Source organism: Musca vetustissima, unplaced genomic scaffold, assembly GCF_032173495.1.
Source record: "Musca vetustissima isolate MV318-11 ecotype Yass unplaced genomic scaffold, APGP_CSIRO_Mvet_v1 utg40348, whole genome shotgun sequence".
NCBI lineage: Eukaryota > Metazoa > Arthropoda > Insecta > Diptera > Muscidae > Musca > Musca vetustissima.
The window spans coordinates 103,523-126,377 of record NW_026874412.1 but is presented as its reverse complement, the minus strand read 5'-3'; the positions used below and the strand labels follow the sequence as shown (position 1 = coordinate 126,377).

The window sequence follows — 22,855 nt, the reverse complement described above, 5'->3', positions numbered from 1 at the left end:
AAAAACCTATAGGTGAACTGTAAGACCCAAAGAAACAACAATATTTCTGGATCTGCGACTGTTTATGTACGCAACGGTTTATTCTGAATAGCAGATCAAGAAGATTTGACCAAACCATAAATCCAGTCAAAAATGTATAAAAACCTGTCATTTGGCGTTGGTAGTGAGTACTCGCCTTAATACATCATTGAGGACCGAGTGCGTATGAATAACAATCACTTCTTAACGCACATAACGTATACGGCACATAAAACCTTCCTTAACACACACAACATGAAAATAGGGGGAAAGGTTAAATTCCACATAAAATTGGCCTCTCGATTGTTGCAACGAATTAATTATATTTTTGCAGAGTCATCTTCAGGGGCTGGCAACTTTTTCGAGACAGTTTTTCCAAACGTGATTATAACCAGTAAAGGACTTCAACCGCTGTTAAATTCTCCGGACAATGTCTTTGCGCCTTTGGATGGAGGTTAAGTACATTGTATAGAATTTTTTAGAATAGTTTGACCTGGTAAACAAAAATAAAATAAATAAATAAATAAAACAAGTGAAAATTTTTAATGGATAATTATACCCTCAGCTTTATGGCTAATGAGGATGTATACACTTTGACACGGTTAAAATGTGCCTTATCGAAATATTGGTTCTATACCCCATGTTTCTTTGGACCAAATTTGTTTCAGAATCTTTTGATTTCATCCAAACATTGTCCATCTTATTATTTCTTCCAAATTTAGTTCAAGTTCGAAGATGGGGAATATCGGTCCACTCCTTCTGATACCTCCCAAGGGCTAGGCCTAAATACGGGTTATAGTTCATATATAGTTCATTATCGAATCTTACGTTCTAGTTTTTTATCTCCATATCATCCGCAGGTGATATGAACAAATTGCATAACTATTTTAATATTAAAAGGGGGTTATATGGGGACTTACCATACCATTCGGTTAAAAAACGTGCTCAAGAACCCCAAAATAGCGAAAATTGTGGGTGCCCTTATATGGGGGCTTCCAGAAAAATTGGAACTATATTTTTAATTTTCAGTGAAGATATTTGGCACTCTAAAGGATCCAAATGTACCAAATTTCAGCGAATTCGGTTGAAACACACGCTCAAGAACCCCAAAATACCGAAATTTGGGGGGTACCCTTATATGGGGGCTGTCCGAAAAAATGGACATATATTCATAATTTTTAGTGGACAGATTTGTTACCCAATAAGAACTCAAAGTAATAAATTACAGCCAATTCGGTGGAAAACTACGATCAAAACCCCCAAAATACTGAAAATTATAAGGTACCGTTATATGGGGCCTACCAGAAAAAGTGGGCCTAAATTTATAATTTTTTTTTGTAGGGACATTAAGTACCCAATAAGAACGAAATGTACCAAATTTCAGCGATTAGAATTTTAGATCACCTTAGAATTTTACGCTGATCACTTTATAGGGTCGGAAATGATTATTTCGATGAGTTACAAACGGAAAAACAAAATTAATATACCCTCCATACTATGGTGGAGGGTATAATTATTAAAAATAAACAAATACAAAGTTTATAAAAACTGTAGATGTCGACTTTTGCCACGGCAGGTACTCAATGGGCATTATTGTGATGATGTTGATGGTTCAATTAATTAAATGCAAATCCAGTTTTTTTTTTAAACCGAGAATGGTGGAATTTGACATATCGAAGCTCAGTTTGGATATTCTAGGGTTTACTTTCAATATTCCTTTTTCAATTAAGTTCCGTTATTTATCTGGCCATTGACTCAAGATTTGTAAAATCTATGAGAGGGCAAATTTTGGTTGGGATTTTTTTATCAGTACATCCTATTATATCTGGTATATAATACAATATACATATATTATATATATACAAGTAAAATGAAAAATAGAGTTTAGTAGGTTGTTACGATAGCAGAAGGTCGGTCGTTTGGTCGGTCGCTAAATCTGTTCGTTCATAACATTTGACTTATACACATATAACTAAAACCTCGTGCCACATGACATACGTTCCTGTTGTTGTTGCAACAAACTACAATCGGCTGTAAATGTTCGTAGAAACGACGAAAATGAATCAATGCAATATTGCAGCAATTTTACCTTTAAGCCACCACCACCACCGCTACCAACACCCAGAACATCTTCAAATCAAGCAAACCAACTGGGATCAACACCAGTAATATTTTAGTTTCAATATTTTTTTCTTTTTTTTCATATTTTGTTGTTGTTAGTATTGTCTCGTTGGCCTCCTTTTTTGCTATTTCAATTTCATTGTATAGTTTTTTCTCTTTTCGAAAATATAAAAGTGTTGTTGCTAAAATCAACAGCAACAAATAAGAGAAAATTGTTACTGCCTTAGTAATACTAACAATAATGTTGCTCATTGATGATGACGACGACGATAATGATAATTGTAGTGGTGGTTGAAAATGTTTCAGGGTTGCTGGTTACTGGCTGTGGTATTACTCCTGGTTGGTGGTGGTCGTCATCGTCCTTGTTGTTGCTGTTGCTTTCGTTATATTGTAGTTATTGTTGCCTGGTGTTGTTGTTCTTGTTCTGATTGTTATTTAGTGGCACAACACTATCATTTGGTTATTGTGGCATTATACGTAGAGATAGCACGCTCTGGTTGCAGTTGCATTAACATTCATGTCCTTTATTCGGTTTTATGCGTAACAGCAGCAGCAACAACAATTGCAGTTAAATAAAAATGAAAATACATATACAACAATGGAGAGACAATGTAAAGGAAGAAGAACTAGTAGAAGGGCAAAAAATCGCCATAACATTACTACTTATTCGCATTCTTTACAGTTTATTATAAATATTTGGCTAATACCAGAGAAGCAGGCGGAATAAGAATACAAAACTAAAGCTTCAACTACAACAAAAACTGCATCAGCTTCTAGTATACAGACGACGCAAACGACAACGATAACATTCATCCAGCCAGCTGCTTATTTCTATTTCAAATAGAAAGTATATAATGCAATGTTGTATGTATAACACCACCAGCACCACCACCACCATAGAAAATACATATGTTTTTCCATGTACATGCATATATTTATGTGACTGACCTACAGACTTACATATGTAATGAGAGAATTTACAATTTAAGAATAAAACAAAAAACAATACTCAACATCAAGAAAAAATTATATATGTATCTGGAAAAACATATTTTCATTTCTCTGTCAAAAGAATTTTTTGTCGTTTGAAAAAAAAATAGAAAAACTTTAGAGAATTGTGACTGCAGTCATGTAGAAAATTAAAAATATGTAGTTGGATTTCATTTTTTCCATTTTAAATTAGTGTCTGATTTTTTAGAGAGACAAAAGTGAAGGATACATACGTAATTTAGAATTACAGAAAAATAAACTATAATTATTTTGGGGGGATACTAAATATCAAAAGATTTGTAATGTAAAAAAATATTTTGAAAACACTATCAATAAAGTCTTTTAGAAAAATGGAGCATTTTATAGGTTTTGTACAAGCCTGTTAATAAGTTAATATTTGTAAAGGAAGTAAGCGAGGGTTTTTTAATAAATATTGCTTTCAAACATATTGTCGAAGGACCGAAAAAACCAAAAGCACGAATAGGATACATTTTTATTTTAGGACCAGTAACCGAAGACATTTTTAAAAATGTGTTTATCGATAAGCGTAGTTTTTAAACATATTTTCAGAGACTTTTTTTAAACAATTTTTAAATTACTATCTGTAAGCGTAAAATTTTTAAAAATATATTCTGAGGAACAATGAGGGTAAGGGTTTATTAGGCGCCGATTTTTAAAACATATTTTATGCATTATCCATAACCGTCCATAAAAGTAATTACTTAATAAGCTAACATACTTTAAGTAAGTTGGGATTTTTTTAAGGAATAATTCTATTAGAGGCTGATAGGAAGAGGTATTTTGTAATATTATCTAAGGCACTACATAAAGCATACATTTTGTTGAAATAGCATATAAAGGACTATCAGTAAGCTTGAACATTTAAAAAAAATCCTGAACGGCTCGAATAAACATTGATTTTATTAAATCAATTTTTGAACAGATTTTATAAACATATTTTTTTAAAGTACTACCATAAAAAACGTTTTTTTTCAGTAAGCGAGGATCTCAATCAGACACAAAATTCAGTACGCTAGGCCAAATTTTGTGCAAATCTAAAAATATGTAGGGTCTTTGGTGCACCATTTACATTAAATCGGACGAAAATATATATGTGAGCTCTATCTAAATCTGAACCGATTTTCAGGAAACTTAACACACATCGTTCTAGGGTTTATTCAGTACGCTATGCCAAATAACGTTCAAATCCATACGGGAGCTATATCTAAACCTGCACCGACTTTCAAGAAATTTTTCACACATCAATGTGTGAAATCTAAAGATATATGTTCTTTGTTACACCATTTACCATAAATCGGTCCAACATATATATGGGAGCTATATCTAAATCTGAACCGATTTTACACATATCATTCTAGACTCAAGTCAGTAAGCTCAGCCAAATTTCGTGAAAATCGAAAGATATATAGGGACTTTCGTGCACCATTTACTTTAGATCGGACGAAAATATATATGGGAGCTATATCTAAATCTGATCCGATGTTCACGAAACTTAACACACATTTAGTACGCTGTGCCAAATTTCGTGCAAATCGAAAGAAATCTAGACTTTCAATAAGGTTTTGACCTTGGGCCTAATGAGTGAGCTGTGCCAAATTTCATCCAATTCGAATAATAAATGCGACTGTACTTTGTTTACAATTTAACATGGACAGACAGACAGATGGAGAGACGGACGGACATGCATAAATCGACTAAGAAAGTGATTCTATACATATTCTCGAGAGGAACTAGCTCGTTTCCTTTTGCTTTTTACAAATATATGCACAAAGACATAATACCCTGTACTACAGTGTGGATTTTAGGAAACATTCTCAGAGGACTATAAATGGACATAGATTTTTTCCGATAATATTGTTTAGGAACCAGAAAGAGGCCTGGATTTTTTTTTAAAAAATTTCCCCAACTAATAAGCGAGGATTTTTAAAAATATTTGCTAATGAACATCGAATAAGCATTGGTGTCTTAAATATTATTTTTTTAATAAATATGCCTTAGCGTGATTTTTTTAATGTTTGTTACGGAACTTCGAATATGAAATGTTAAAACATGTGTTCTAAATAATCACCTTTAAGCGTTGAATTTGAAAAAAAATTCTAAAAGATAAAAATATATATAAACTTAAGACACATTTTTTGAAATTCGGCCCGTCCACTTCTTTATACACTTCATCATGAGGTGGACCTACAAAATAACTAAAATCGATGGGAAATTTATATGAGTGCTATGTAATGGTAAGCTGATGCCTGGAGAAGAAAAAATATCCAAATACGTATCCCGGAATGGCAAATTACAATCGCTTCGAATGAAAAATGCACCTAACACCATGAAATTTTGTATAGGGACTATATCTAATATTGAATTTTTACGACTTCTTCAATATCCTTCCTTTCACCAGAATAAAAATATCCATCCAGTTTTTAAGAAATATAATTTTACTTCAAGGACTACTTCTTCTCGGTTATCAATTATAAGCATATTTTACCCGCCTCATATATATTAAAAAAATCTACGCATTTCTTATATTAAATCTATTTCCCCAGCATTATTATAATTTTCTATCATGCCCTATTCCCAACATTACAAGAATTTTCTTCGCCTGTTTCTGTGTGTAAATATAAATTATAACTCTCTCTATCTAGCTGTGTGCGTGAGTGTATATGTGCGTTCAGTTGAGATTGTAAGCCAAAGCCAAGGATAAAGTTATTCCTTCATATCCGTAAGGATATTAAAATTGAATTTATGTGGTATTTTTAGTTATTGTTTAAGAATTTTAATTTCAATCTCATATCCGTTTTTATTACACTTTATAGTAGAAAGTTGTAGTAAAGTAAAAACAGAAAAATACAAGGAAGAAAGTGAAGTAGAAAAAGCAGAATGAGACATACAACTTAAATATAAATTACGAAATGCCTATTTTAGTTTGATAACAACGGGGTTTTTGTTGTTGAGGTTTGATTTAAAGGGATTTAGTGATAAATTGAAATTGAGAGATTTTTTGTTTAAATAAAAAATTTAAATTTATAGTTTTGTTCTGAAATGTAAAATATGTTGTCTTATTGCCTCTAACTATCGTTTTTTTATTGGCTCTAATATTAAACGAATCCCACAAAATAACCATCCACAGTACCTTGTTGCGTATCAGTATTTGTATATAAATCGAAAGAAAATGGTACACATACGCCCGGGAGATCTAAGGCTTATTTATATACATAATTAAAAAAGTAAGTTTTTAAAAATATATTCACATGGACTAGCTGTAAGTGCGGATTTTTCAAATATATTTACATGGAGTACCAAAAAGCATGGATGTTTTAAAAATATATTTATATTTATTTCCAGAAATCGTGGATATTTTATGGAAAAAAATTCCTCCGAATTCAAACCACATAAAATTAGGCGATAGCCTTCTATGGAGATTATGTCAAATAATTGAAGACTTTTCGGCAGGACACGATATCAAATTACAAAACCTTGAGACTACCGGAAAATAGGCCGATATCTTTATAAAGCAGATATCCGTATTTTATTCTCTGTAATACCTAAAGATCCTTAATGGAGATAGAACCATCAAGATATCAAACAAGTGAAAAAGCGGTAAGTTCGGCCGGGCCGAACTTTGGATACCCTCCACCATAGTTATATTGACAGGTACTATAAATGAAAATATAGGAAACATACCAAAAAGTGGACCTATACCGACATTTCTAAAAACGGATTATGTAAACCATAATAAAATTTTTCGAAATTTTTAAAGGATAATTATACCCTCAGCCTTATGGCTAATGAGGGTGTATATACTTTAACACGATGAAAATGTGCCTCATCGATATATTGGTTCTAGACCCCATGTTTCTTTGGATCAAATCCGTTTCAGAAAATTTAGATTTCATCCGAACTTTGCCCATCTTATTATTTCAAATTCGAAGATGGGGAATATCGGTCCACTCCTTCTGGAACCTCCAATCAGGGGCTAGGTCTAACTGCGGCTATAGTTCACTACCGATCTAATGTTTTATCTCTCAATCCTCCGCAGTTGAAATGATCCTCCGCAACAAATCAGATAGCTATTTTAATATAAAAATGGGAGTTATATGGGGACTACCCCAAAAAGGGAGCGAATATTAATAATTTTTTGTAGGGGGATGTGTTACCATATACGACTACAAAATACCAAATTAAATTCGGTTGAAAAACGCGCTCAAGAACCCCAAAATACCGAAAATTGGGGGGTACCCGTATATGGGGGATATCCGATAAAATTGACCTATATTTATAATTTTTTGTGGACAGATTTTGTACATATTAAGTGTATTAAATTTCAGGGGTTGATATACCGAAAATTGGGGGTACCCTTATATGGGGATATCAAATGTACCTATATACATAATTTTTTGTAGAGAGATTTGGTACCTATTAAGAACTCAAAATACTATATTACAGCCAATTCGGTGGAAAAATACGATCAAAACCTTCAAAATACTGAAAATTAGGAGGTACCGTTATATGGGGGCTACCAGAAAAAGTGGACCTATATTTATAATTTTTTGTAGAGACATTTAGTACCCAATAAGAATTAAAGGTACCAATTTTCAGTGTATTCGTTTGAAAAACGAGCTCAAGAACCCCAAAATACCGAAAATTGGGATGTGCTGTTATATGGGAGCTATACCTAAACGTGGACCGACATATCCCATCTTCGAACTTCACCTGCCTGCAGACAAAAGACAACCCTATGCAAAATTTCAGCACCCTATCTCAATTCCTTCAGAAGATAGCGTGATTACAACAGACGGACAGACGGACGGAAGTACGGACGGACATGGCTAGATCGTCTTAGAATTTTACCCTGATCAAGAATATATATATATATACTTTATAGGGTCGGAAATGAATATTTCGATGAGTTACAAACGGAATGACAAAATTAATATACCCTCCATACTATGGTGGAGGGTATAAAAAAAATACTTATACGAAAAATTGCTTAGGAAAATATTGTATAGTAAGGACCCAAACAAAAATGTTATTTCGTAGAATATTTTTAATAACAGTACTTGAGGTTTATTATTTCCTGAAAAAAGGTCACCTTACATTTCATTAGAAATATGACTCCAAGAAAAAAAAAACAAATTTTTCATTTGGTGAAATCACATTTCCCCGGAATCTGAACCAAACAAATGAAACCATAGATGTTATCAATACAACAAAAAATTGCCGTGAGATATAGCAAATTCAGTTAGAGAAAAATTTAGATTGAATAATTTTTGTCTTCGCAAAACAAAGCAAAGCACAAATTGACAAAGGAAGAAAAACGCCGAAAAACACAACCAACACCAAAAATACCAAACAAATATGGCAATTTCTATCCTCCATCCAGGAGAACAGCCAAAAGACCAAATAAAAAACAACAAGGCGAAAACTAAAAAAACAACAGCAAATCCGAATGAAAATTGAGAAAACAAATTTAGTTTTTGGTCTTGTTGTTTTCGAAAAAAAGAAAGGTGCAGGTGTGAGAACGACGGGAGGTTAATGAAAACAAAACTCCAACCATTGAAGCCTTTACAAATACGTTTGCAAGAAACACCAGATACAAAAAAACCGAAAAAAACTAAACGAACCAATTTAAAATTTAACTTCAATCTAACTATCACACTGACCATCGATCCTATCGTCACCATACTAAATCTAGTAACAACAATCAACAACAACAAGAATGACCAACTACAGCAAAGGACCAAAAAACGACCAAGAGAAATCAACTAACAACAGCAATGCCAAATGATGGCAGTGGGAAAAAAGTTTTTTTTGTTTTTGCGTTTTGATATGATGACAATCACCAAAAAACCAACAACAACAACATGGACAGAAACTGAATATAGCAGCATCAACGACAGCCAGTCAGCCAGCCAACACCAGGACAAATACAGTTAACAAAAAAAAAGAAAAAAAAAACGAAGCATTGAAAAATCCAACATCTGACCACAACTGTTTTCATCAGAGGTAAGGAAAATTGGATTTGATGTAACAAACGGAAACCCAACGAAAAACAAAAAAAACTGACAAACCCAGAAAAAACTTTAGATATGCTCACATCCATCCAACAAACCATATATGGGACTATCTCTTATGCATGAGTATATATCAGCTGCTGCTATGGTGGAATATTGCAATGAACCCGGGTGTTAGCCTTTAACTAGCTGCAGAAACTTTTTTCTTCTTCTTTTTTCTCTTTTTTGAGGTGATGAATTGTCCTTTCAATTTATCTCTAAACTGAAGGTACATACTGCAGCTTTCGAAAAAAATACATATATTTGTAGTGTTTTTCCTTCCCTCCTCTATGTCCAACAACTTTAAAAGGATAGACACTCAATCAATAACTTTGCTGGACAAAATAAATAAATAAACAATAATAAGACACAAAAAAAAAAAAAAAATGGAAAACAAAGGAATTGACAAAAACAGTTGCTCCGAAAAAAAAAACAAACAAAAAATGGAAATGAAACAAATTTCACAAAGACCATAACAATAAAAAAAGCGATGAGAAAAAACTACAATTTCAGCCAATAAGGAAAGAACTCGGTAGACAATTTTCCAAAGTTGAAAGTTTTCAGTCATCCTGCAATGGAGAAATTGCATGACATAAGGTCATTGATAATGTAGCTTCAACTAGAATCCCCAGATGGTTGCTGCTTACTAGCAAAGAATTGAAAAGAAAAGTTTTGTTGTTGTCGTTTATTTTCTTCCATTGTAGAATCTTGACAACATATGACAAAAATAACATATGGTTGGCAATAATTGGCTTAACACTTTAACGAAGATTTTATTATGTTGGTGTACAAGTTTCATATAAAACTATTTGAGATCAGAATTGACCGAAACCAATGAAATAATCAAATCATATCATTATTTTACCCAGGTAATGTCTAAGAATAGGACCGCCATTTCGAAAAACTTCATGACAAATTGTCAAATATTTGAAAATCTGATAAACTTATATAAAAAGAAAGTAGTATCCGATTTAATATAAAATTAATTTTATACAAGTCCCGCAATAACTCCAATGTTTGGATCCATTAGTCTGTGCTTTCTGAAAATTCCAATAAACCTCATATGAAGCTTACTGAGTAACCGAAGGATCTATACTTGGCGAATCGTAATATTTGTTATAAATCTAAAACCAGTTCTAAGCTGGAATCTCATTGACAGGTTAAAATTTTTTCACATTTTATATACAGAGAATGAAATATCCGTAGTCAAGACACCACACTTAGTAGGATTTCTATATATATGTCGGTCCTTCACCACACTGTGGTAAAGGGTATCATTTCGTTGTGCATACGTTTGTAACAGAAGCCAGTAAGGAAAGTAGTAAAGTCGGACGGGCCGACTATATGATACCCTTCACCACTATGGGTGTATTAAAAAGATGCATCCTAACAGAAGGGCCATTAACATGAAATTGGATGAACTAAAAAATGTAAATCGACTAAGATCATAAATTAATTTAGACTAATTTACGCACGTTTTGTTCCTAATGGACATATTTTGGATCCTACTTAAAATCGGACGAAACTGTATGAGAGCTATATCTACATTTGGACGGATTTCAACAAAACTTGACACACACTTGGCTAAACTATTTTCGGCCCAACTTTGAGTCTTTGGTGGTCCATTTTTTTTTTTTTAATCGGAAGAAAATATATATATGGGAGCTATATCTAAATCCGAACTTGACACATGTTATGTTACACAAACTTTAGTACGTTGTGCAAAATTATGTGACAATCTGCCTAACTTTGGGTCTTAAAATAGGACAATTTTCGGGAAACTTTACAATCACCATTCTAGACTCAATTCAGTACGCTATGCCAAATGCTGTGCAAATCAAAAGATATATAGGGACTTTGGTACACCATTTACATTAAATCGGTCGAACATATATATGGGAGCTATATCTAAATCGAAACCGATTTTCACGACATTTTACACACATCATTCTAGACTCAATACAGAATGCTATGCCAAATTTCGTGCAAATTGGAAAATATATAGGGACTTTGGTACACTATTTACATGAAATCGGACGAAAATATATATGGGAACTATATCTAAATCTGAACCGATTTTTCCCAATTTCAATAGGGTTCGTCCTTGGGCCAAACAAATGAGTTGTGCCAAATTTCATCCAATTCGGATCATAAATGCGACCTGTACTTTGTTTACAATTTAACATGGACAGACGGACAGACGGCCAGACGGACGGACATGCGTAAATCGACTTAGAAAGTGATTCTATGCACATTCTCAAAATGAACCATGTGCCTATCTCGTTTCGTTTTGCCTCTTACAAACATATGCACAAATACATAATACCCCGTTTCAACAGTGGTGAAGGGTATAAAAAAGAAACGAGATCGATCCATGGTTCCTTTTGAGAATATGCAAGGAAACACATTCTGAATCGATTTAAGAATGTCCGTCTGTCTATGTTAAAGTATAAACAAATTGCAGGCCGCATTTATAATCCGATTTGAATGAAATTTGGTACACCTCATTTATTTGGCACAAGAACGAACACTATTGAAATTTGGAAAAATCGGGTCAGATTTAGATAGAGCTCCCATATTAGATATATGGTGCACCAAAGCCCCTGCAAATCTTTTGATTTGCAAGAATTTTGGCATATCGTACTAAATTAGTTCTAGAACAATGTGTGCAAAGTTTCGTGAAAATCGGTTCAGATTTATATATAGCTCCCATATATATGTTTGTCCGATTTTATGTAAATGGTGCACTAAAGTCCCTATATAACTTTCGATTTACACGAAATTTGAATTGAGTTTGGAATGATGTGTGCTAAGTTTGCTGAAAATCGGTTCAGATTTAAATATAGCTCCCATATATATTTTCGTCCGATTTTATTTAAATGGTGCACTAAAGTCCCTATAAAAGTTTCGATTTGCACCAATTTTGGCATAGCGTACTGAATTGAGTCTGGAATGATGCATACTAAGATTCGTGAAAATCCCATATGTTTAGATCGGACTAGAAGCCATTTTTGAGGGTTTGAAAGCTGCATTGAAGGATTTTATGCATATTTTTATGATCTAACTAAAATATGGTGTAATTTCTTTGAAGAGAACATATTTTAGTACAAATAATAATTCTGAACATAGCTGTTTATAATTTTTACTCCGTTTAAAACATCGCTAAAAGGATCACCTTTTACCCTTCAAATAAATAAGAATTTATGTTCAAAACAATTTGGTCCTACCCTTTTATTTGGCCCTTGTTTGCCTATTGTTATCTTAAATTTTAATCACACATCCATTGGGGATACGAAAAATGTATTCTTCATAAATTTGGATTAATATCATCTCTAGGCGATTTTCATAATACTATTTAAACGTATGTTATTTTTATTGAAATTTAGTGAAAATATTGTTCACTATTCTTCTGAATCCCTTAACCATCATTCCATATATTTTATGTCCTAAATTTAATATTCTTTATATTTTCTCTGTATATACTTTGTTTAGAAAAATTCTACCACAAAAACAGAAAACTTACATTTCCTCTGTTGGCACTATCATATGGTGATGATGATGAAAATATAGAGCAAAACCATGGTAACACCATGAGACTAAGTGTTTATTGGTAAAGTGTCAAGCTTGTGCTTCTTGAGGTCATAGTACTTTTACTTTGTTGCACACACACACACGAACACTCAAATACAGCCACCAATTCAAACACTAAGTAACAAAGTGCCAGAACACATTACACCCACAATTGCACACACACACAAACAATGCACACAGCACAACAATTCAACACTCTCAAGAAATGGAATAGAAATTGAAATAGAAACGAAACGACAGTGACACAAACACCGACACCAACACCAATACGCTTAAAGATGTAAACTTAACACAGCGGGAGTAAAAAGCATTGCCAGCCACAATTTAATCACTTTGCATGAAATACTACTTTACCGCATGCCACGTGCATCATTGTGCCACAAGAAAACAGAGTAATGGATGCAAAACACAGCAGTAGCAGCGACAGTACCATTACCAATGGGAGGAACCGGCAACAAAAGCAACTAAGAAGTAAGAGTTGTAGATTTGTTGTTTTCATTAAATGCACACACATACATACATACAAGTGTGACATAAAATATTACACCTATGGTGTTTGGCTCATGGGAGGTTATTTATATTATAGCAACTAAAGTTAGAATTAAATATTTAAGTATAGCAGGCATTATTTGAGATTTAATTGGGGAATAATTTAATCAAAACATAGTTTTTGCAATCATTTTATATGCCTGTAAATATAATTCTATATTTGGACCAGTGTAGAACGGAGTGTCGCTCTTCTGGGCGTTTTAACAACAAAATATAAGCCTTTGAACCAGATAGTACCGTTTAAAAGTACATAAGTGGGATCTATACTGCCAATTTTATACAAGATTGTACTCCTATCGCTAAGTTCAGATAGTGAATTCATTCACCCACCACCCTTGTAACATTTAACTAACCCTTAAGATTACCAAATATCGTTCGATACATGTTCTGAAAAATGTGGAGGTCAGTAGACGATATTCTGCCATTAAATACCAAGGGCCATAGTAGACATTTCCGAATGGTCATTTGTGATTTTCTAAGGAAACCTTACATATTTTTCCCTGACCACAAATAGGATAGGATAACTATCGAAAATTTGTCTTTTTCAATTATTCAGCAGGTTGTCTAAAAAAACACTGTTGCGATAGGACATATCCAGCTGATGGATAACCAATAAATATTCCTTTTTTTGATATTTAGAAAGCCATCGATAGCTCGTACTCTAGCCTGGCATAAACGTATGGCGATGAGAACCCATTTCATAGCACTGTTAAAAATCGCTCGTTCAAAAACAAATGTAGTAAACATATAATGTGATCTGGGTATCCTTGTGAATTCGATATTTCATGACCATCGAAAACAACACCATTAAAAAGGTGTTGTTCTCATTGGAACCCGTTAAATTTGGCCATTGTTATCCTAACATATAGACACTTCGATTGGAAAATACACCAATGGCCCTCAAAATAATTGTAAAGGGGTCTGGATTATTATATGGGAGCTATACCTGAAAATCGACCGTCTTTTTAATGAATTAAAAAAATAAATCTGACCCAACTCGATTTATAACATGTATTATGGGGTACCTTCTGTGGGTAACCTTTTATAGAGGAGCTATATAGTAATAGTTCACCAACCATGGTCCCCTAATGGCAAATTAGAGTCACGTCGCAATGCTAAATAACCCCATTATCATCACCATTAGGGGACTGTCAATACCCTGGGTTACCCTTTATGGGAGAGCTATATAGTAATAGTTCACCAACCATGGTCCTCTAATGCAATATTGGAGCCACGTTGCAATGTTAAATGTTCGAGTCCTTGGGATTGGAAAATGACCCTAGAACCATCAACATAACTATTAGGGGGCTGGCAATACCCAAAGATCGACCGATATTTCTAAGGTAGATTTTTTACCCAATGAGAAACCCTAAAAATAAATCTGAGCCCCCTACAGAATTTTATATTAAAAAGAATTGGTACCAAATTACAGTCAAATCGGTTGAAAAACGAACCAAAAATCCCCAAAATACCGATTAGTGGTGGATACCTTTCTATGGGAGCTACAGCAAACTAAGGAGATTTTCTACCCTACGAGACTACAAAATATCCAATTGACGTCACGTTGTTTAATAAACTTGCCCAAAGTTACCCAAAATTCCGAATTTTGGGAGGTATCGTTCTATGGACCTAAAAAATGGACCAGCATTGATAGTTTTTTGCTAGGAAAAGAATGATTACCAAAAATACCAAATTACAGTGGTAAAAAATCTTTACCAAATCTCAAAAACACCCATTTTCAATACCAAAAATCCTAGCAGTGTATGTGTAGACATTTCAGAGCTCTATCTTTAATATTATGAGCTCTAACCTGATTTCAACGGAAATGCTTGGGTTGAGAAAAGTGCTTGGTTTGAGAACACAAGAACTTCTTTTTGAAAATAGATGTCTCCAGAAAGAAATCCTTGTAGGCAAAAGTAGTCATATGCCATAAATATGTAAAGTAGGAAGTATTTTGTATTTCCTCGCTATATAAAACCTCCGACAGAATATCATTATCTGACAAAATTTCAATTTTTCCTATTGCCACTTTCTATATCCTTCCAACACCAAGTGTAAGGCACCAAAATGTCATTAAATTCAATGAAAAGCGAACTTGCAAACAATAATTTACAATGTGTCCAGTAGAGAGCCAAAAAAAATAAACACTTCAAAAAGAGCAAGAGCCAACAAGGATCAAAATAAATCAAAAATGTGCCAAAATATACGGAAAAAAGAGCAGAGCAAAAAAATAACAAAACAAACTAAGAGGATGCAATTTTAAATACACAGCTATACTCCCATCCCTACAAATGTTGGACATTTGCATTTATGTCCGAAAATACTAAGAAGAGAACAAAAAAATGAGAACGTTAAAAGATTTCAATGAAAAAGGTCCACGTATAAAATCAAAAGGCAAATACGGCGAACGACCCACAAATACAAGTATAGATAGATAGAACTTGGAAACAGCAGCGTCACGACAGGAACATGGCAAAATTTAGAGAAAAAATGAAAAAAAAACATAGGAAAAACAACAACCCGGTAGAACCCCAACTGTAAAATGATGACTTTAGTTTTGTGTCACTCGCAGACACACACACATAGTGGACAACAATGTGAAAAGACATTGGGAGACAACAATGACTGGGGTGAATAGACAAAAATAAATGTAAAACCGAGAACAAGAAGAGTGACCTGTAAGTAGGGGAACATTTGTGGAAGGGTAAGGATTCTGTGAGTAGAGACACAGCAACATCAACACCAGCAGAGGTAGACAACAATCACAACAGTCGGCCAACTAACTGGTACTCAGCAAAAAAAATCATTTCGACTGGCCAACCTTCCCACCTATCTGCGGAAATGTCAGTCAGTGACTGACCCCGCAAACATAATACCGCTACCAGCTCTTTTGTTAACATCTCGAAACTATATACACACATATAGACTTAAAGTGAGTACCCCACATACACACACAGGTAGAGTCTCTCTCTCTTCTCTAACCATACCAATGCAAATAACAAGAACAACAAGCGGAACAAAATTTGACTTGGTAAAAGAACTTGCCGCTTGGCAGGCAACAATATTGAGCATAAACGGCCAGAATTAGCCAACAGGAGAGGCGTCGTGTTCCACCATGACAACGCTAAGCCACACACATTTACAGTGACTCACTAGAAACTTCGGGAGCTTGGTTCGGAAGTATTAATGCAGTCAGAACTAGGCACCAAGTTATTATAATCATTTTCTTGAATTGACAAATTTCTTTAATGATAACATTCGACATAATTCTACTTAGTAAGTGACTCTATGCATATTCCCAAAAATAACCATGTTTCTATGCCGTTTCCTTTTGCCCGTTGCAAGCACATGTCCAAAGGCATAATAAACTGCACCATGTATGATGAAACATGAACATGGTATGATCTAAACATGGAATTCTTAATCCTACACAAAAAATGTCTCGGAGTTATCCTAGACAGACAAAGCCCATATACCATATGCTCTATATTAGGTTTTAAGAGAGAGAGAGAGAGAGATCCAAACAACATGCTGCCTAGACGGGCAACACCCTTTAGCGTATTGACTAAAATAGGAACTGACAGATCACTTTTGAATTAGGCCAAATAACTGAAATAAGTGTATGCAAGTGAAACCCTGATACCGGACAAAGATTGGTGGGCTAAGGGAACTCTAGCATAAATTCCCTCTGGTAACTGTTGTTACACCGATAGCTATCGGAAAGTGTGGTAATAATGGAACTTTTTCTGGAAGAACCAGGGTTTGAGATTTTTACATCATCTGCCAGATCTTACGTACTTGCTTAGAACGGTTGTTCCATAAGCCGAGCTTAAAAACGATTTCCAAGCGCGTCAGTCTTTTGCGCAAATCCACCAATTTGGAAGACCATGTTCCAAGATGATGTTTTCACTTGGTCTTTCCATCTAATTCGTGGCCTTCCACTTCTACGGGAACCATAAGTAGGCTCGCTTTTATATGTCTTTTGAGCTGGGACATTCTCATTCATTCGCACAACATGGTCTAGCCACCGTAGTTGCAGCAGCTCAATACGACTGATTATGTCAATGTCCGCGTATAAATTCTAAGGCTCGTTGTTTATTCGACGCCGATATTCACCGTCGACGCAGATCGGTCCGTAGATCTTTCGGCGAATTTTCCTTTCAAACACCCCAAGCGCTGCCTCATCTGCTTGCGCAAGTACCCATGCTTCAGATCCATATAATGGCACGGTTAGTATCAGCGTCTTGTAAAGTGTGAGTTTGGTCTCTTGGCCATAACAATCCTTCTCCGAATTTCAAAACTGATGTCATTCTTTTTATTTATGGCGGTACCAAGGTATATGAAATCTTTAACTACCTCTAAGCTGTAGTTCTCTAGTTCCACAATTGGTCCGAGTCTACTGGACGTCTTGCGCGTTAATACCATCAGCTTAGTCTTCTCGCCGTTTACTGCCGGACCCACTTTGGCAGATTCCTTTTCAATTTGTTCAAACGTGGCTGTTACCACTAGCAATGTTCGACCCATTATATCGATGTCATCGATATAATGGAGTTGTAGAGTACAAGGGGAGGACAATTAAACCTTGGAAAATCTTCTATGTCACTGCCCATCGTTTGCAAACCTTTGATCGTTATTTTTAAGCAAAGTTACTATTTATGACCTAACTGACAAAAACTATTTTTCGAAGATGTATCGATTGGAATGGAAAAGTGCTTCGAAAATTAGTTTGAGTGCATGAATATTGCAGAATACTTCGAACATTTATACAACGCATTTTTCCTCAAAAATATTTTTGTAATGTTTTCCGAATTATTCTCAAAATTGTTTCAAAAATATATCTCAGCTTTCATAGCGGACATTTTATCCACTTCTTACTATTGAAGTTAAAAATTAAACATTTTCTCGAATAGGTTGAAATGCAATACTTATCAGGCTTTCTTCAAAAAGGATTTGTTAATTTTGAATCCTTCTATTTCGTAATCACTAATATTAAAAAATTCACACCCCTTTTTCTGAACATGCAAATTTCCAATGGTTTTTGTAAAACCTCCTTGAAAGATATAAACGCTTAAAACGTCCATCCTCCATTGTCACATCATAATTTTAATCTTATCGATGCTAATATCTCCACTCTACCTCTTTTTTCTTCTCTTTCGGAAAATAATCCACATTTTTATGACCCATATCGATTATTTTTCAATATTTCATTAAGTTTCTTTCATTTTTTTTCAATGCATTGTATTAACTAAGATTTTTCGCCTTGGCCAAAAAAGGGATCATTGGTTCAAAGTTTTTTTTTATTATTATTATTTCAACAAACATTGCTAATGTTTGTGAGGGTGTGTGTGTGCCTTTGTATTATGAAGTAAAAATACATATTTCCTTATGTTTATGTTTCGTTTTTTTCCTGCGTTGCGTTATCTATGTGGGAGTTTGGTTGGTCTATTTAGTAACGTGCTGTTATCCTAATGGTCTTTTAGCTTAGGATCCGGACTTATCTCCAACAGAGACCAGGGTTGTCAAGTGGCGACAATGACTGGGATTTATAAGGATATGTTCCAGTTTTTCTTGTCGCCTTCTGTTCTTGTTGTTGTACACTTTTTAACTGCTCAGTTTTTTTTATTTGTTGGTCTAAGCGTGTTTACATCCTGTATGTCGATTAAGCATTTGAAACTTTTCGCAAAAGAGCATTGTAACAATAATGGACAGAAGCAAACACAAAAAAAAAAAAAACTTACTAACTTTCTATATATTGTCCTTTTTTCCTATGGTATCCTTCTTTTTCAAGGATTTTCTCAATTTTTAGTTTATTTTTTCACTTAATTTCTTGTTTTTGTTTCGTGTCGTTTTACGAGTCTGGTGTTAAACAAAAAGCTTATGTACTTGAATATCCGGCACAAATACATACGTACATACACTTCACTTTACATTAACTTTAATATCCATATATACATATATAAATATGTATATGCTTAAGTGGGTGTATATATTTGTATGTGTGTGGGTGTGCGACTTTACTATTTAAGGTAACCGTGTACCTTATGCTTTCTGTTTGTCTGTGGGTGGGAACAAAAAAAAAAAAACAACAACAACGAAGACAAAATTTCTGGCGCGACCGATAAAAGTGAGACAACAAATTGGAAAATCATATAGAAAAAAACAACAAAAGAAAAATGTGAAGCCAATGTCTGTGATTTTATATGACAGGCAAAATGACAAGCGACTAGTTGAATGACATTTAACATTAGCTCTGGACTTTTATGATGACGGACAGGACAACAATGACAATATAAAACTAAAAGAAAAAAAATCTCGGTGTATTATCAGATTTTTTTTGGATTTGGCCAGGTGTTTTTGAATTTTTTATGGCGATTTGAGGAGGTGTGGAAAATTATTTATTTCCATTCACTAGCGTGGAGTATTGAACTCTTTTATTGTTTGGGAATTATTGTATTGATGTATGCATTTTATTACAGTATTTTGTACAATTGTTGGTTGTCCAATGTCAATATTGAAATAATACTACCTTGAAGTAATCGGTGTGAGAACTTAAAGTGATATACCTATTAAAATAAATGTAGCTTAAATGTATATTCTACGAAAATTGAATAATATGTGGAATCTTGTTACTGTTTCAGAAGTCTTGGGAAAAATTTTTAATGTTAAACATTTTTGAAAACAAAACTGTGATATTATTATAATGCTCCTTTTGACATGTTAAGAAGAAAACATCGTACATTTTACAAATCTATTGATAGCAATTTCAAACAATTTCTGGAATTTTCAAACAATTTTGTTCTTGATTCAAATAAAGAATACTATCCCCTACCTAGATGCTTCCCCGAACTTGGTTGGCACATTTATTGCCTACAAAAGTTAACAGCTAAGGGATTCCACTGATTGAGGTGGCCGCGGTTAGATTATTGCGTATATGGATTCTGGATGGTGGTAATCGCTTCTTATATGTTTCCTTCCATACAAAGGCTACTTTTTACACATTTCTGGTCTAGAAAGAGCTAATATTGATAATCTATAATGGTATTCTCCAACATTATTTACATAAATGGCTCAACCCAATTGTCAATGCAATTTCTTTACTTCGATTGAGATGCCTCCAAAAAATGATTTCTGAATGCTGAAGATGCTGTTGCTTTGACGAAAATCGGTAACCACTCATTTATTATTGAAGTGCAGGAATAAACAGAAGTCATTGGGTTGCCCAGTCCGAGCTGCAAGCCCCATGAAAGGGTTTCAGACATTTTTGTAAACCGATATAATCAAATTTTTATGTTCGCATTGGGGATGAATGACTTTTGTGAGTATTTCAAAACCCCTACAAAAATGTTGCTCATAAAAGGACCTTCGTGAGTATTTGAAAACCTAAAACCGCCATAGGTCAAATTTTGGAGATATGACGTAATCATGTTTTCGCTGGCGATCCTATTCGACTTGAAGATATAGCTTCATAACCTGACTTGTAGCTATTGTATGTATTTTTCAAGATTACATTTCTACAGTGAAATCGAATGAGGATTTTTGTTGTTAAATTTTTCGTCCTTCTAACTCGACTAATTGTGTCCTTTTCGTCCTTAAATTATTGAACCGGACTCCAGTTATTACAAAATGTGATTTTTTATTATCATTATCATTGTTCTACAAAATTTTTGCTCATAAGAGTTTAGATGGGGTTCTCAAAGAAGAGAATTCGATATATTCGGTTGGGGGAAAATAAATCCATTATTTTTGTATGAACTATAGAACTTTATTTACAGGTTTCGGAATGTTCAGTTTGGGTCAAATATGCACCGTTTTGTTGTATGATTTGTTGCCATTTAAAGATAAATTCATAATACCTCTCTCATAGAAGTCCTGCTCTCTATTTGCAAAAAAAACTCTAGTAGTTGATTTTCACAATTCTCCCTAGTTTTTCCTTGTGGGCTTTTTTCACCAAGGCCTTTTAACTTCAAAAGGACATTTTTTTCTACCCCTCAACATTGGGGTTCCGTCCCATATAATGTACTTTGAGGTACTTAGGCCTATATTTTAACTTTATGTCTTATATAAAGGATCCATCCCAATACAAACACATGGAGGTACCTAAGCCTGTTTTTGTGGTTATGCTATTTATTCTGCCATGAGTCCCATAAAGTCCCGACTCTTTTTTTGCACGATAGTGGTCTTAGCCGTTTTTTGCGCAATTCACTACTTTTTATACCCCTCACCACACTGTGGTACAGGGTATTATGTCTTTATGCATAGTTCCTTTTGAGAATATGCATAGAATCACTTTCTGAGTCGATTTACGCATGTCCGTCCGTCCATGTATTTTGTGAATAAAGTATAGGTCGCCTTTATGATCCGAATTGGATGAAATTTGGCATAGGTCACTCATTTGGCCCAAGGACGAACCCTATTGAATGTGGGAAAAACCGGTGCAGATTTAGATATAGCTCTCATATATATTTTCGTCCGATTTATTGTAAATGGTGCACCAAAGTCCCTTTGTATGCTTCGATTTGCACGAAATTTGGCACAGAGTAATGAATCAGGTATAGAATGATGTGTGTTAAGTTTCATGAAGATCGGTTCAGATTGCGATATAGCTCCCATATATATTTTCGTCCGATTTAATGTAAATGGTGCACCAAAGTCCCTATATATCTTTCGATTTGCACGAAATTTGACACAGAGTAATAAATTCGGTATAAAATGATGTGTGTTAAGTTTCCTGAAATCGGTTCAGATTTAGTTATAGCTTCTATATCTGACCAAATGAAAAATTTTTTATCGGTTGCAGAATGACATTTTTATGGATCCACTTTCATTTTACTGGTTCTTTAAAAATGCGACGTCTGCTAGGATTCATCTGTTGAATCTGTGGTGAAGGGCCGGCCCCGTCCGACTTTACAACTTTCCTGACTGGTTTTACATATGATAATAATCCTCCCAATATTGGTGTAAAATGATATCAGAACATCTAAATTGTTGAAAACTAGTCTGAATGGTTGCATGGGAGCTTTTTAAAAATGTGGATTGATACTGAACTGGGAGGAAAAGTTATAAAGGTAGGAAAAGGTCTAAAAAATATTAACAAGGACTTGCATGAATATTAACAGAGCCTCTGAACCATCGAAAATCACTGTAAGAGCATTTGGGGCAAAATTCCACTTCCTTCCAGCAATATCAATTTTCAAAGCTGTATCTCAGATCAATAACAATCATGCTAGAACATTTTATTGAAGCCTCCATTGAAGTTTTACACCTATTTTCCTTCTGCATTCCTTTTTGGTTGAATATATAAATGTGATATCAACGAATCTGACCTTTTAGTCTTATGGGCTTCTTCAGCCCTTCATAATATTATCTATCTGCAATGCAAAAAATGCACAGAATTGTTACCCCAATGCAATTGCTTCATCTTTGCCCCCTTTCTTCCTCCAAACAATGACAATAACTTTAAATCCCTTTTATGCTGAAAATAAACTATAAAGAATGATCCATGGTGTTCCCCCAAG

The 22,855-nt window shown here is 34.2% G+C and overlaps 1 protein-coding gene across 1 annotated transcript in view; it reads right to left on the bottom strand.

Annotated features, from left to right (window-relative positions):
- Positions 1-1,990: 1,990 nt before the first annotated feature.
- The window catches only part of LOC133333649 (serum response factor homolog A-like), a 40,583-nt gene continuing 19,718 nt past the window's right edge, over positions 1,991-22,855 (bottom strand). The window contains exon 2 of the mRNA XM_061541944.1: positions 1,991-2,148. Coding sequence (XP_061397928.1) covers positions 1,991-2,148 — 158 coding nt within the window. The remainder of the gene's footprint in view (positions 2,149-22,855) is intronic.